This window comes from Camelus bactrianus, unplaced genomic scaffold, assembly GCF_048773025.1.
Source record: "Camelus bactrianus isolate YW-2024 breed Bactrian camel unplaced genomic scaffold, ASM4877302v1 HiC_scaffold_44, whole genome shotgun sequence".
NCBI classification, from domain to species: domain Eukaryota; kingdom Metazoa; phylum Chordata; class Mammalia; order Artiodactyla; family Camelidae; genus Camelus; species Camelus bactrianus.
In genome coordinates, this window is record NW_027413960.1 from 632,180 (window position 1) to 649,605 (window position 17,426).

The 17,426-nt window shown below is 43.4% G+C and overlaps 1 protein-coding gene across 1 annotated transcript in view; it reads left to right on the forward strand.

Annotated features, from left to right (window-relative positions):
- The first annotated feature begins 10,188 nt into the window (after window positions 1–10,188).
- The window catches only part of LOC141576900 (uncharacterized), a 66,937-nt gene continuing 59,699 nt past the window's right edge, over window positions 10,189–17,426 (forward strand). The window contains exons 1-2 of the mRNA XM_074360280.1: window positions 10,189–10,216; window positions 14,592–15,569. Coding sequence (XP_074216381.1) covers window positions 10,189–10,216; window positions 14,592–15,569 — 1,006 coding nt within the window. The remainder of the gene's footprint in view (window positions 10,217–14,591; window positions 15,570–17,426) is intronic.

Below are 17,426 nucleotides of genomic sequence, written 5' to 3' on the forward strand. Positions count from 1 at the left end.
ATCCAAGTTCCCCCTAAAAGGGTTTTGGTTTTTATAAGTCCAGAATTCCAAAAAATGTTTTTATCAGGCCTGGTTAGTTACTTTAAGAGTGAGATTTTTTTTTAATTCCCAATTTAATTTCTAAGTTTTGTATGTATATAAACCTGGCTGGGGTATTAGTTGGAGGCTGGCAATCTGTCATTTCTTTTTCTTTTTTTCCTTTTCTTTCTTCCTTTCTTTTTTGTTTTTTTGTTTTTTTTTTTTGTTTTTTGTTTTTTTTTTGAAAGTTCTATTCCCCATTCTAAGGTAGGGTTGTCAGAATAAAATTGCTAGTAGGTTTTCCCGCAGGGACAACTCTATGGCATGAAGTCTTTGCCTATACCACTCCTGCAAGTTTCTCAGTCATCCGAGAAAGCTGTTACCAGCCAGGAAGAGGGTCCCATTTTTGGAGTTGAAAGGTTCCTCATAAGAGTTTTACTTTTATTCTGAAAAATTCAATGGAGGTAACCAAATTGAGGAAAACATTAGACCAGCCTCTTACCTAACCACTCAGTCCTGACCCCAGTGTCTTTCAACATGGACCCACTCTGGATGTCTCCACTGGGTATTTTCCTGGTATCTTTCAACCAGCCCCACCTTGGACGTCTCCTAAAGATGGGTGTTTCCCGTTATATTTCAACCAGGCCCCACCCAGTATGTCACCACTGGGTGGGTTATTCCCCCCCAGTATCTTTCAACTGGAGGGCCAGGTACCTGGTTACACCGCCAAATAAAACTCAGGATTATCACCCAATATGGGAGATCCGAGAACCAAGACAGACTCACCCAAATTCATCTGGACTCCCCGAGGAGGTGGATGGGCACAAAGGGCCACTACTGATACCAAGGCTCCGGTTACTCGGAGAGTTCAGGTGGAGAAAGTCTGCTCTGGGTCCCTTTATGGTGTCCAAAACTGTTGACTGAAATACATGTGCAGCCTAAAAGTTAAGAGTTATGTTTATTTGGCTGGAGGACTCGAGCCGGGATGACAGCCTCTCAGATCGCTCTGAGGGACTGCTCCGAAGAGGTTGGGGAGGAGCTAGGATATATAGGAGCTTTACAACAAAGACCAGGTAGTTGGAACAATAAAACATTGTTTGTTATCTAAAGAAAGCCAGGTATGTCAAGTTAAAGAGTTTAGTGATTTTCTATGTATCATTTGGGCTCACTGGTTTCATTCTTTAGACAAGCACCTAGCTATCTAGGGCAAGCATCCTGTCTTTTCTTATTCTCATTCTGTTCAGAGGGCACTGTTGTGAGTGGCTGCAGAGGCTGATCTTCAGGCCTGTCCTCGCTGGGGGACGGCGGCAGCCACTGATGACTTGGTTTCAGCATTATTTGTTTACTGACATGGTTGCAGTATTTTCATTCACATTGTAGTATTTTCATTCACGGACTGATTGTGGATAATCTGGAAACTTGGAAAGGAACCGAGATAGAATTACTGCAGGTACCTTCTACTTTAATATTCCGTGTGCAAACATACACACGGATGAAGCATACATTTGAATTTGGTGGTGTAGGGAAGGGTTTCTGCACATTACAGGAGAAGGCGAGGCAGAATTCCTCTACTTTGTTGGCAGGGATGTGGGTCCACCTGTCTTTTCTGTAGCGGTTTCTGAGAGCAGTTTATGGTAATTAACAAACATTGACAAATGGTGGCACACATTGCATTTAAGAACTGGCCTGTGCAAACTTGTGTATTGGACAGGTGGATTGGAGAGAGATGTAGCCCAGGCCTGGGCTCAGATACAGGTTTAAATCGCCATTTCCTCACCAAAGGGCCTTGGACTAGAGTGTAACCTCCCTTAATCTGTTGGTGAATCTGTGAAATGTGCATTATAATATTCGTTTCTTCCTGGGTTTGTTGTAAGTTGTAAACAGTATTATAACACTCATGAAACACTTAACAAACAGGCACTTAGCAGTGTTCACTGTGTCTGTCCGCCCCGCTTAGCGTGTGTCACAGCCTTAAAGGTAGCATGTGCCTCTTGAGAATGCACTGGTAGCCCCTTGAATAGGTTGTGAATTTGGTGATTTCCTTTAATCCTTGAAACTCTATATGTCATGGGCAGTTATTTTCATGGACAGATGAGGAATCTCAGGGTAAAGAAGACTGTGTAATTTGCCCAAAGTCAGACCATAATTTTGGGTGCTGGGGCCTCGGTTCAGCATGGGCCCCTGGGCCTTCTGCCCTCTCCGTTCAGCCCCAGAGCCAGACGTGGGGTCGCCTGTCTCCCAGCCCAGAATATCCAGTAGGCAGTAACACAAACCTGGACCTGTGCTGCTTAAGCAAAACTCCGGAGGGGAGGCAGGTACTAAGGGGATAAATGTAAAAACAGATGACTGCAAACTGTGATCAGCTCTGAGAAGGAAAGGAACACGCCTCGCCACGCAGCGCTGGGAGCTTTCCCCTCGGGGCTGCTCTGGGTGCGTTCATCTCACCTAAACAAACTCCGGTCCTGCACCAATGCAGGAAGGCAGGGCGCGTGTGACCAGGTTGACTTGGCCTCGTTGATCATACTCATTCCCCATTCAGCGGCAGCTCTTACGGGCACTTACCTAGTAAACAGATGTCGGCCATAATCATCACGCACTTTGCTTGGTAGTTTTATTGGCCTCACATTTGAGATGAGGTAATTGAAGCTGGGGAGTTTGTTGCATGCCCGTGATTACCTTGGAAATACCCCCACTGGTCTTTCAACCTAGACTGGTGTGGCTGTTATATCCCAGCCCTTTGAATGGCATCGTGTAGCTTCTACCAAGTTGCGCAAATGACTGACATTGATTTTTCTTAATTCGTAGGAAATGGTATGTGACAATAAGAGAAAAAGTTAGTCAGAAATTGTCTGGAAAACTAGAACAAAATCCAATTCTTCCCCAGCTGGGGAAGCGTACCCAGTGTCACTCACCCCACTCACTGCCTGGCATCTCCTCCCTGCAGACTCCGTGTTCAGAAGCCACTCTGAGCCTTTGAAGAACATTTTGCCTCATGACACTGTTGACTAGGACCTGTGGCTTCTCTGTCCCTGGTTAACTCTCTCTTCAAAGCCATTTAAATTTTCTGCAGGCTCCTCAGCTCAGATGTAAGAATAGCCTCTTTAAACTTCTTGATGCAGCTCCTTAGTGAAGATCTTGTGAAGGAAAACTAGCCAAAACCTGGGAGGTATGCACACAGTGACTGCAACCTCAGCACTTTGTGAAGATCAGATTCAGAGGGGTGGGAGACTCAGGAAAGGCTTTTTAAGTTAGAAAGGGGAAAGTTAAAGGATGCAGGCTGTGTGAGACTGAAGCATCTCGGTCCCAGCTAGCAAGGCAGCTGCGTTCAGGATGGTATGTGAGGAGTACAGAGTTCTCACAAAGAAAGAAGTGGTGGGATGGGAGGGAGGACAGATAGATTCTTTACTAGGGATGGAAGAAGTGCGCTGAAAACTTCCTGGTTGAATAAGAGGATTGTGACATGATGTGCTTGTATTTTGGAGAGAAGGGTTTTGTGGGGATAGGCCTAGGAGAACGCTGTCTGGCTAGGGGGTCAGCACAACATGGAACCACAGAGAACAGGGCCGACCTCAGGGCCCCTGCTGGGGGAGGGGCTGCCCGCCATTTTGAGCCCTGGGGGCTGCTTCTGTCCCTTAGCTGGGGCCTCAGAACTCCCTTCATATCCCAGTCCTGTTGATACAAGAAAACAGATGTGGGGCATGAGACGGGCTGTGTCCCAGGCTTTGGTTGAGCCCCTGGAATGTGCCCCACCAGACGTGGGTCCTTGGCTTCATGCAGGAAAGATTTCAAGAGCAAGCCACTGTTGAGTAAAGGTAGATTTATTCACAGAGACACATTGAAAGGCAAGAGAAAGGCCACGAGGTATGGGGTTCAGGTGCTCAGATTAAAAGTAGGTACACACTCCACAGAGTGTGGGCCTTCTCTGAAGAGGGAGAGAGAGTGGTGACCGCGAGGTGGCGCTGTGTTGCTCATTTTCTTAGGCTTGGTTGTTTCATATGCTAATAAGTAGACTGAGCAGCCTAAGGGCAAGGGGCTGGGATTCCCAGGGAGTTGGCCATTTCCCAACCTGTGACCTTTTGTGGCTAGCCTTGGGATGGCCATGGTGCCTTGGGGCATGTTATTCACCATGTTACTATTACAATGGGTGTATAATGAAGCTCAAGCTCTGCTAGAAGTTATATCTCTTCATCTTGAGCCTCAAGGCCTATTGGGGATTGAATCCTTCACCATTTTGATGTTAATTGTTGTGGCCTTCCTTGAATGGCTGTGCTCTGCCCCCTTCCATCCTGTCTCACTGTGATGACCCAGAGAGATCAAAGGCTGGGCCCTACCCGTGCTCCTGCATTTAACAGGGGGAGGGGTGATGTGGGCTGAGGATGACTCTGAGTGGTGAGAAGGATGTTTCAGATTTTCCCACGTGGGACATGGGGACGTGCCAGCAGCCACTGCAGATTTATCTCATGGGCATTATCACTTGTGTCACTCATCTTTTCTATTTTTCTTTTTTTTTTTTTTCAAGTATTTAATCTAAATTTAATATCAGGCTTTTTTAGTAAAGAAATTTCTCTTTTTCTTTTCTTTGAGGCTCTTTAGGGGGTAGGTAATTAGGTGTATTTATCTGTTCGTGGTGGCCCTGGCACTTGAACCCAGGACCCCGTGCACACTAAGCACACGCTCTACCACTGAGCTCTACCACCCGTCCCATCATCTTTTACTTTTTGCTTTAGCTGCCAAGAATCTTACAGCTGAATTTCTAGTCGGCCTTTAACACTTACCCTAACTTCATGGCATTCATTTTTATGACTTTACCTTCCCCTGGTTTCATTTAAGTATTCAATCTCCATTTTGTCTTCACTCTCACTTTTGTCTTTTTGTTGTTATGGTTGTTAAGCTGTGTTTAAAAAAATTGTTTAATTTCTCTTTTAGCAGGAGGCTGAAAGTAAATAAATATGTAAACAAACATCACACTTAAATATTTTATACTTTCTAAGCTGTTTAGTAGTTACTTAAAAACCGAATTGAATACTAAAGTGATAAAATTTTTAAATTATTTTTAATTTTTTTATAAAGGTATAGCTGATTTACAATATGATATATGTTTCAGGTGTACAATAGTTGCACAATTTTTATTTTTATGTTCCATTTATTGTTATTGTAAAACATTGGCTATATTCCCTGTGTTGTAAGATACATCCCTGTAGCGTGTTTATGTTAGATGGAGCAGTTTGTATAAGAAAGCTGGGTAATGCAGAGTCTGGGGGTAGCTCTGTCTAACCCATGTTCATGGTCACCCTTCCTGTCAGAGCCCAGGCCCTCACTCCTCTCTGCAGGGGAGCGAGTGGAGGCAGCCCTCATCAGCTCTGGCACCACCCTCTGAGTGGCAGTGACAACAGTGAGTGTCTGTGGACATGCAAATTGTTGTTCCAGGAGCTTTACATGCATTTCTGCATTTAATAATTAAAGCCCTCCTGTGAGGAATCATTTTATGTTTTTAATGAATAATACATTTTATTTTGATTTTGATAGACTTCAAACCTCCAGAAAATGTACTGGAATAGTACAATAAATGCTTAGAGACAGTTCACCTAAAAGGGCACTATTTGCCCTTTTGTGTCTGGCTTATTTTAGTATAAACTTTCAAGGTCCATCCATGTTGTAGCCTCAATCAGTAATTTATTCTTTTGATTTGATACCTTTTTTCTTTTTTTCGTTTTTTCTCTATTTAAAAATATTTTCATTGAATTCTAGTCAGTTTATAATGTTGCATCAGTTTCTTGTGTACAGCAAAACACTTCATTTATATAGGAACATACCTGTATTCATATTCATATTCTTTTTCAACATAAGTTACTATAAGATACTAAATATATTCTCCTGTGCTATACAGTATAAACTTGCTGTTTACTCTATACATACTATCTGCAAATCTTGGACTCCCAATTTATTCCTTCCCACACCCTCTCCCCTCTGTTAACCATAGTTTGGTTTCTATGTCTCTGTGTATGTTTCTGTTCTGTAGATAAGTTTATCTTTTTGTTTGTTTGTTTTTTTCTTTTTTTGTTTTTTTTTTTAGATTCCACATGTGAGTGATCTCATATGGTATTTTTCTCTCTCTTTCTGGGTTACTTCACTTAGAATGACATTCTCCAGGTCCATTCATGTTGCTACAAATGGCATTATTTTATTATTTTTTTATGGGTGAATAGTAGTCTATTGTACAAATATACTACAACCTCTTTATCCAGTCATCTGTCAGTGGACATTTAGGTTGTTTCCATGTCTTGCTATTGTAAATAGTGCTGCTGTGAACATTGGGGTGTAGGTGTCTTTTTGAATTAGGGTTCCTTCTGGATATGTGCCTAGGAGTGGGATTGCTGGGTCATATGGGAGGTCAATTTTTTGTCTTTTGAGGAACCTCTATACTGTTTTCCACAATGGCTCCACCAAACTGCATTCCCACCACAGTGTATGAGGGTTCCCTATTCTCCACAGCCTCTCCAGCATTTATTGTTTGTGAACTTCTGAATGATGGCTATTCGGACTGGCGAGATGTGATATTTGATTGCAGTTTTGATTTGCATTTCTCTGATAACGATATTGAACATTTTTTCATGTGCCTATCGGCCATTTGTATATCTTCATTGGAGAAAAGTTTCTTTAGGTCTTCTGCGCATTTTTGGATTGAGTTGTTTGTTTTTCTTTCTTATGAAGTGTAAAAGCTGTTTATATATACTGGGAATTAAGCCCTTGTCAGTCTCATTTATTGCAAATATTTTCTCCCATTCCATAGGTTGTCTTTTTGTTTTGCTTACTGTTTCCTTTGCTGTGAAAAATCTTGTAAGTTTAATTACATCCCACTTGTATATTTTTGCTTGTATTTCTATTGCTTGAGTAGACTACTCTAGGAGAACATTGCTGAGATGTATGTCAGATGTTTTCCCTATGTTTTCTTCTAAGATGTTTATAGTGTCTTGTCTACATGTTTAAGTCTTTAAGCCATTTTGAATTTATTTTTGTGTATGCTGTGAGGGAGTAGTCTAACTTCATTGATTTACATGCAGCTGTCCAGTTTTCCCTACACCATTTCCTGAAGAGGCTGTCTTTACTCCATTGTATGTTCTCACCTCCTTTGTCAAAGATTCAATGACCAAAAGTTTGTGGGACTATTCTTGGTAATTTTGTTTATCCGTTCATTGATGAATGGATATTGTTTGTAACCTTTGGCTACTCTGAAAGATACTGCCATGAATATTGATGTGCAAGTTTTTGTGAGAATATATTTTCATTCTGTTGGCTGTACAGTTGGCCCGCCATATCTGTAGTTTCCACTTCATGGATCCAGATGGCTGATTGTAAAGGGACTCGAACATCCTTGGATTATGTTATCCAGGATGGGGGGTTCCTGAAACCAACCCCCCGAGGATACTAAGGGATGACTCTACATGTAGGAGTGAAATTGCTGAGCCATATAACTCTAACCTTTTGAGGAAACAACAGACTTCTCCAAAGAAGCTGCACCATTTTCCCTTTCCACTGGCCGCATATGAGGTATCTCTGCCTCCTGACCGACACTTGTTATTGTCTATGTTTTGATTATAACCATGCTGGTGGGTGTAAAATAAGATCTCATTTTCATTTTAATTTGGCTAGTGATGCTGAGCTTCTTTTCATATGCTTATTGGCCATTTGTGTATATTTTTAAATCCTTGGAAAATTTAAAAATTGGGTCGATTTTCTTTGTATTGTTCAGGTGTAAGCATTTGTTATATATCCTGAATACTAGTCTCTTATTAGATACATGCTTTGTAAAATTTTTCTCCTATTCTGCAGATTGTGCTTTCACTTTAGTTCTTTTAAACATTAAAACAATTTCTTTACAGGTGAGGTAATTAGATGTATTGATTTATTTTATTTTTCTTGCTCAGCATGCACTCTATCAGTTGAGATACCCGCTTCCCATGTCATTTCACTTTCTTGATGATGTTCTCTGTAACAAAAAGGTTTTAATTTTGATGAAGTCCAGTTTATCTGCTTTTTTCTTCTATCACTTGTGCTCTTCGTATTGTATCTAGGAAACCAAAACCTATCCTAGGACCTCAAAGATTTATACTGTGTCTTCTTTTAGAAAGTTTATAGGTTTAGTTTTTACGTTTCTGTCTGTGATCCATTTTGAATTAATTTTTATTTGTTATATAAAATATGGGGGTCCAGATTCCAGATTCATTCTTTTGCCTGCAGATACTCAGCTTTCCCTGCACCATTTGTTGAATAGACTATTCTTTCCATGGAGTGTTGTTGACACCCTTGTGGAAAACTGACTGTAAATGTAAGTTTTTCCCCTCTGGGTTTAATTGTGTCTCATAGATTTATTTATCCAAACTTATGCCAGTACGATACTGACTTAGTACTATAGCTTTTTAGTACCCTTTAAAGTGAGTCCTCCCACTTTGCTCTGCTTCTTCAAGATAGCTTTGGCTGTCCTGGGCCCCTTGCACTTCCATATGAATTTTGGGATAAGTTTTTCAATTTTTGCAAAGAAGTCAGCTGGAATTTTGATAGGGATTCCACTGAATTTGTAAATCACTTTGGGGAGTCTTAACGTTTTTAACAATATTGTCTACCATTCCATCAACATGGGATGTCTTCCATATATGTAGATCTTTTAAAATTTTTTGGTGATACTTCAAAATATTCAATGTACAAATCTTGTAAATTTTTGTTAAATGTATCTCTCATTTTATTTTTAATGCTGTTGTAAATGGAAAGGCTGAGCTTCTTGAGGGTAGGACTATATATCAATTTGTTTATTTCTAAGATTTCTACGCAGCAAATACCCTAGGTTTATATTTGCTACATAAATCTATACACAACTCTTCCCACCCCCGTGTTATAAGAAACCAAGACCCAGGTTAATCTACCTGAACACCTATGTGGAAGTGAGAAATGAGACCCTTGGGTGGGGCTTTGTGCAGATGATACTGAGAGCTTATTTAGGATGGCTTCATCTTAATTTCTTTTAAACAACATTTTTGGTGTAGTCAGATACATTAAGAACATGCCCTTTTGATGTGCAGAGGAGCTAAGACTATTATCAAATAATTTCTAGAGAGAGTGTTGTACTTGAAATCTAATTTGCATCAATCTTTGAAGATTTATGTTTCAGGAGCTTTGACTAAAGAATACCTGTCTTTATTCATTAGTGACAATTAAATGCTCAAGGAACATGTAATAGTCTGAGAAATTTCCCCCGCCCCATAGTGCTGGGTGGCTGCAGCTGTAACCGGAGTCAGCGCTTACCTTTCCCAGTATGCTTGTGCTGATCTGCTCAAAGTGGTTCGTCCAACAGTGTGTCTGTAGTCTGTTGGACATAGCCATAAAACATTGAGTTAAGGTTGCTGGAATGCATTATATTCTTATTAATATTAAGTAAGCACATATTGATTGCTTACTGTATGTTGGGAATTGTCCCTCAGCCTCACATGAGTATTATTTCTCTTAAAACCTCACATATTTCCTTGTTATTCTCACTTTACAGATAAGGAGACTGAGAATTAAGTCTTCTCTCTTTTGGGTGGAGCTCATTATCAATGACGGGAAGTTGTAAGGAAAAAGATATTGATTCATCCTGAGAAAACATTTTTCTGAGAGTCAGCAGTGTAGAGGGTGGACACTGAAGAAGGTGATCATTGTTCGATTGAGACGAGCCCCGGGTTGTACGTAGTCAGCATCCCTGTCCTGGACACGGCCAGTGTAGAGCTGCGTGGTGGGTGAGGCGGTGAGGCCGTGCAGGGAACGCAGATGCCGGGCCGTTGGGCTGTGCTCAGGCCCGGTGGGGCTTTCTCCTAAGGGCAGTGGACAGTCATTGACAGATTTTAAGTAGGGGAGTGGGGTGCTCTCGTAGATCACTTTTGTCTTGTAGAATGCTTAGAAGCATTTAGAAGGCTCAGCAGGAGGTGATGTGGTGAGTCAGATTAGGGTGGCTGCCAGGTGTAGGAGTGTAGAATTTTCAAGTGGTTTTCAGTCCCAGTTTTGTGGCTCAGTAGCCGTGTCACTTTGGATGATGCACTCAAGGAAGAGAAAGAATTTATCTAATCAATAAAAGCAGTGATGTACCGACCTCCCAGGACTGCTGTGGAGATCCAGTGAGATAACATGTGCACAGTGTACAGCATGGTACCTAGCACAGAGTCAGTGCTGAGTGAGTGCCAGTGAGTATCTGGTAGGACAGGTGTGGGTGGTGGGACTCGGTGACTGAGGAAATCTGGGCCCTGAAGGAGGGGTCCAGTGACATCTTTGAGTGATGGGACTGAGCTGTGAGAGGCAGAGAGACCTTCCCCCCCGACCAGGGGCCCTGGTCAGGATGGCTATGGGAGGAGCACCGTGAAGTCAGCTCTTTGCAGGTGGAGTTGGAGTTGCCCTTGAGACATCTAAGTGCAGTGTCACAAGCTCAAAGAGGAGGTCTGGGCCCAGGCTGTGAATTTTCCTATAATCTTAATCCCTGAGGACGCCGAGGTATTGATCACTGAACGTGAAGACATACTTTACAGGACAAGTGAATAGTAGTATCATCTCTGTCATCAAAGCTCACGTCTCTTTATTCATCACCCACTTTGCTAATTGGGTACTTACAGAGCTCACTTCACCGACGTCCCCTGGGCTCAGGCTCCACAGTAAAGAGCTGGTGAGCCTCCCTCCTTTCCAGAAGATGACACATTTTTCTGGTAGCCTTTTGTACCTCGCCAGACTTAGAATTTTAGTTTGTTGATTTAATTCTATTTTCTATTAGCCATCTCCTGACAAGAGAGACCTTTTACCTCATGGTCATATTTCAATTAGCTGTTACTGAGAATTGCTGATCTGATCCATAGAGTAAGTATTATATTAACCTTGTAGAGTATTTATCATTTTTCTGTCTTTGCCCGTTAATTTTGTATGCCCTTTCTGTATCCTATTTGGGGCCTTATTTTTTTTAATTAAAAGATGTCTGTTTGCTGTTAAGAAAACAAAAGAAAAAATACACATGATGGCTAAACTTAGAAAATATCTAGTGTGTTTTCTGTCTCGGCAATGGAGGGTTGTAGAAACTTGTGAAAACCTTCATTACACAAGTTTCTTAAAATGCGAATTAAGAAATAAAACCTTCCTTCCTCATCTTTCAAGCTGCACAGCTAATTGTCAAGAAAGTGAGGGGAAATCCTCAGAAGCCAAGACAAACCAGTAAGCAGAGATTCTGGGTGATACATGAGCCTTAGAAGCCCTGGGGTGCCTGTTGGCTCCTGTACTGAGTTTCAGTTGCCTTGACAGTAGGGCAGGAGGTGAGCCCGAAGCCTCTCACACTGGGAGTTGGATGACTGATCATATGTAAGGCCAAACCCATCCCGAGAAGCATGGTTTACTAAAGGGTGAACTAGGAAAAAAAATTCCTCAAGGCAAGACAGTAAGGAAAGTCAATTTTGTTGGAAGAGGGGAAAATAACAAATCCAAAGTAAGGATATAGTTTAAAGCTCTTCTGGCATGAGAGTGACCACAAACTCCTGGCAGAGAAGCACAGCTACTCCTGGAATGAGAAGCTGTGGTTTGAATGAATCAGTGAGCAGCCATTCCGAAAAAGGCCTCCAGAGCCTAGTGGATCAAGATACTGGACGGCAAACACCTCTCTTCCAAGGTCTCATTCAAATAACCGGAAATGTTTTAAAGGAAAGAAGCCATAATCATAGTTCTATTTATTAACATTACTATATGCTAGGAATTCAGAGGTGACTATGGAGTTGACTCCTCATTTATGGACCTTACTTTCTCTTTGGGGAGAAAAACTGACATAGTTGGGGAGCTTGGTAGAGGGAGGTGTTAGTCTGTTGCAATTAGCCAGGAGAGGAGATTAAGAAAGCAGTGAAGTGTGGGTGAACTTTTTAGCTGAGGACAGACAGTCTTGTTCAGTTGGCTTTTAATTGCAGGCTCAATGAGCTGTCACTGGAGGGAATAGATCTTACGGAGGATGGACTTAGCTCAGGCCTCTTTAGAATGGACAAGTGAAACTGGAGAAAGACAGTCAAATCTGTGCAGACATTAAAGTTAACTTGAACATGCTCCATCCCTGAGCCAAAGATAGGACAAATATGCAGCACTTCTTAAGGACAGAGGAGTGGTTTCTAAGGTTCTCCAAGAATGAATCCCAGGGAACCGGGATGACCAGTTGTCAAACTGTGACTTTGCTCTTTGGACGGTGTACCCACCAATGGTATTGTCCTTTTATAGGTTTCCAGTTCTCTTTAATACATGTCAGGTGATGAGGACGTGGGCACAAGTATTTGACACCTTGTCTAGGCGACTTTGGTTACCTGCCTAGAAGCAAGGGCACAGCTATGGCTGCGTCATACATCTTGACGCCCATCCCGTTCCCCGGCTCAGTGATCACGGCAGAGTGGTCCCTTGTTGACCTGTCCGTCGCCTCTGTGACATCATAACCCATGAAAAGACTGGAGCGTATTAACGTGGTTTTCTTAAAGTCAAAGGAACAGATCAAATATGGAGTCAGATTTGTTCTTTCCTATTTCAGTAGTGCCATGGAGAAGGCAGTTTGGGCAGCTTTTTGTAGGGCCCTGGAGGCTTTCTCTCTCAGCCTCTGGCACCTTTATTGAAAACCCTTCATAGCTGTCTGGCGTGCTGTAAAACCACTCCACCTGTTTTGCCCTGAAGATGTGTTCAGTTTATAACTCATCTCTACTCCTTGGAAAACAACTCAATAAAAACTCAGTTGGTTTTCCACCAGCCATGGGCAGGCATGGGGGATACCTTTTTATTATTTCATAAAATAAAAATAACAATAATAATAATAATAATAGTAATAATAATAATAAATAATAATAATAAAAGAAGTCTTAAAAAAGCACTGGGCACATTGGAGAGAGTCAATAAATGCTTCCTGGCTTAAGTCAAAAGTGATTGACTCAGTGATTCCATGGCTGCTGTATTTGCTGAGCTAATTACTCCTTTGCTCCATTACACATTCTTTTAACTGAAAAAGAAATACATGCAAATGGTTAAAAAAATTCAAACAGAGCACAAAAATACACAAGTGAAAGAAGTTTACCCTCATCCTCTGTTCTTCCAGCCCTCCCTGGAGATGCCACTGTTTACTATCCTTTGGATGCTTTTCCAGATATGGTATGCACATTCCCAACTATGTATGTAAATTCCTTTAAAGTTTTAGTTATTTTTAACTTAAAGGGATTTAAATCCTCAAGTGGCTTCTGCCCGGGTAATAGAACAGAACAAATCTGACTGCATATTAGATCTTTTCATTTGACTTTAACCCTATGCTCTGTCTCCTAGGCTTCATCTTGCTTGTAAAACAATGTTGCTTAGAGCCTGAAATATACAGGAGAGCCTATTCTGAAGGCTCTGACCTTTAAGGATATTTAACACTTTTTCATTCATAAAAAGATAACAAATTACAGAATAGAAAATAACGTTTGTTTTGTTGGAGGTTTACAGAGATTTGACCCAGGCAGATAGCTGCAAGAACAAAGGATTCTAACAACAAGGAATTCCTACACCAGGAAGATTGCAACAACCAAGCACGTAGGAAAGGAGCCTGAATTCTGACTTGGGGAGATGGTTTTCCAGGACATTAGTTTGCCATCTAGGTCTACAGAGACTTGCTATTCCTTGCCCCAACACCTGGTCTCCCAACTTATTGGCCTGTCCTGCACTGAAGAGAATGAATTTGGACTCGGTAACACTCCTATATACCTAGCAAGCTGGGCACTGGAACTGAGTGTTATGGAAACAACAGGCCAGCAAGAAACAAGCACCACTGGGAGGGTTAGAGTACTCAGATTTATTATGCCGGCGGGCTCAGAGGGGCTTCTGCTCCGAAGTTCTGAGCACCTCCGACATGCACATGAGGTTTTAAAGGGTTAATTACAAGTAAGGGGTATTAGCCAATAAGGCTCAAACAACAAAAAGCAAGGAATCAGTACACTGGAACTTATCAACTTGTAATAGATCACGTTACTGACACCTGTTGAGGTTGGATTTACGAGTTAGCTTGTTAGCCCAGTAAACTGACACTAAACTTCAGATTTACGAGTTAGCCCAGTGGAATTTAGATCAATAAACCGACACTTATCAAACTTAGATTTGTGACTTAGCTTGTTAGCCCAGCTGGGCTTTTCCTTTACATGAGGATAGCTCTCCCACACCCAGGGAACTACTGTGAGCCCTTGATGGTTCCACTAGGGTGGGGTGTGGTTTACCCAGGAGGGATGGGGACTGTGCACCAACACTCAGGCAGTCTGCTGTGTCTGGGGCTCTGATCTTGTACCACCCCGCTCCCCGCCAGCCCAACACCTGGGAGAGAGGAACTAAGGCAGAGATCATGCCTGCCTCTTTCCCAGAGTGTAAAAGGGGAATAGGTACTCTTCCCAAGGTAGTTCTGAGTGACAACACCTGCGGGTGCTTGGTTCCCAGAGCAACAGAAAACCCAGCTCCTCGTGGGGGCAACGGGTGTGATACCCATAGGGGTTCTGCAGAAGCATCGGACATGAGCTGCGGGCCTTGAAGGGTTACAGAATGGTACAGAGGCAGGACTGCCGCCTCCTTCGGGGTGCCCCCAGAGGTAAAGCTTTTTCTCTCCATCTACGCTACGACCCTCCCCTCTCCAGATCCCTCCCTTTTCTCTGCTCTTCCTGTCCATCTGTCTCCCTCCACTTTTCCCCTCCTCTCCTCCCCCTCCCATCTTCTCCCTCCCTCGCTGCCCCACCTTCTCTCGCAGAACCCAGAGTGGATCGCTGGCCCTCCTGCGCATGGGCAGTCGGTGCCAGCTGGACCGCGGGTTGGAAGCTCCAGGTCCGAGCCGGGGATCGGCCCCAAAGGCTGCTCAGCTCTGTCGACCGGTAGGCCTTTAACTCCTGCCCGGGGCCGGGGCCTCTGGCTGTGGAAGTGCAAGGTGTGGGGCTCCCGGGAATGGGGTCAGGCGGCTGCGGGAGGGCGGTCGGCATGTCACAGCCCCCCAGGGTGCCAGTCAGCCTGTGTTCAGCTGAATTGCTCGGGACAGACCCCTCTGCCCGCGCCACCTACCCCGGCGCCCCGGCCACACCTGTCCATGGCCAGGTGTGCAACTGCAGCCTCTCACCCCGCCAGGCTCCCCTCAGTCCGCGGCTGGCGACACCTTCCCCTCTCCCGCCCGCGAGTCCTCTCCTCCCGGGCTGCCTCCCCTCGGCCGCCGGCCCGTCCCCGCCCCTGGGAGGGCTGTGTCCCGGGCGGGCGGGGTCTGCGGACCCAGACGGGGGCTGGAGGCTGGGGCAGGGGCTGGCCTCCGAGCGGGGCTGCAGCCCGCGTTTCCACCCCCCCTCCGCTTTCCCTGCCCCGCGACCCCGGGGCTGCCCTGCTCTTCCTTTCCTGCTCCCTGAGGACAAGCTCAGCGGCGTGGGCGCTACTCCCTGGGCTGAGAGCCTCCGGCTGTAAAGCCCAGCTTCTGGTGGAGTCGGGAAAGTGGATCCTCAGTGCTGAGCGAGCTTCTGTTTCCTCCCTCAGTATTTCTGCCCCACGTAAGTACCTTGAAAACTTTCAGGTGTTATGATGGCGGTGCTTGTTGATGTCACGTGTTTTTATAGTGCCAGGGATTACAGTGTTGAAAGCAGGGCTTGGTTCAGTTAAAAATGGGCTGAAGGCATGAGGCTGTGACATCCTCCTTCCTTCCCTCTCCCAGGGTGAAACGTGTAACCGTCGATTTTAAAAAGATAGTTACAGTCCCTAACTAGCCCAGCCCAGCTAGGGTGCGTTAACAGGAACAGCACCACCAGAGGCGTTGGAGACCCAGGGACATTGCAGCCCTAAAGAGCTCCTGGCACAGTTTGGTTTGTTTTGGTTTTTTGTTTTTCTTAAATCGTGGGGCAGACTAGTAGTATAGAGGAAAAAATAATTGTCAAGAAATATTTTTTCATATAACAGCTTTATTGTGATATTGTTCACACACCATGAAGTCCATCCATTTAAATGGTACAATTCAGCAACTTTTAGCATATTCACAGTTGTGCAACAATTATTATACCAGAACGTTTTCATCACATCAGAAAGACCAGTGGAAATGAGTGACATACACACCCCTCCCCAGTGGTGTTTCTAAAGAAGTTTCTTGGTTATTCCTGACCATAAATTAACTTGTTACATTCCATGAAATATCTGGTAGGAATTCTAATCAGAATTGCAATGAATCTGTGTATCAAAACAGGAAGAATTAATGTCTTTATGGCATAAATTTCTTCTACCCATGAATATATCTGGGACCGTATCTTTTCATCTCTCCAGAGCCTGGCCCATGGGAAGTCCTCACTAATTGTTTGGGCTTGTGAATGATGATATTCTATACATCGTTAGTTGCTACTGTAGCCTTTCACAGAAGAGAAAAGTAACCTCAGTGAAGCCAAGTGACTCTCTGATGGTCAGAAAGAGTGACAGCCAGTGCTGGATTGATCCAGTGGACTTGGTGCTTGCAACCAGGATTCTCCAGCACCTACAGCTAAGGGGATTACAGTATTCTTTTTTTTTTTTATTTATGGCGTTGCTTTTATTTTTACTTATTTTTTTAATTTATTTTTTATTGAAGTGTAGTCAATTTACAATGTTAGTTTCAGGTGTACAGCAGAGATTCAGTTATAAACATATGCATATGTATATACATATGTTTTAGATTGTTTTTAGTAGAACTCATTACAAGAAATTGAATATAGTTCCCTGTGCTATATAGTAGGTCCTTGTCATTTATTTTATATTTATGTGTATCTGTTAATCTCCCCTTTCCTGCCTGCTAAGCACAGTTTGCTTTCTATGTCCATCAGTCCATTTCTAGCAGCACCGTTTTTCCTAGTAATATAAGCTCTTTGGCTGCTTTCAGTTTCAGTAATTCCATCTTATCTGTGAGCACTTTTTTTCTGGTGGACTTTATGTGGTTTGCACTCGTGGTAATAGTGATCTGTATTTGGGAGAACTCCATGCCTAGTGTAGTCCCTGGTACAGAGTGCCCACTGAGTTGATGCTTGAACTGGGAGAAAAACATAGTAAATGTTGGAATTTCCACTATGGTTGAGACTTCCAGGTTTCTGTAACCTGTTTACCCCACCTTATTATTGGCTGCCCCCATACTGGGTAATTTGGTGGAATTTCATGTTATGGTGGTGTAGAGACGGGGCCTTGTATGCTTCTTCTCTTTCGGTTTTCTAACACTCATTCTCCTGGGCCTCCCAGATCCTCCCCCAGCAGTGCCCAGGTCTGGCCTGGTGCTGCGCTGAGGCAATATTTGTTAATAAGGCCCTTTCCTCATCTCTTCTGACCCTCCGTTTCTTTCTCTGCACAATGAGGGCTTACACTAGATAAGTGCTTTTTAGTTTCTTTTAAAGCCATGTTTC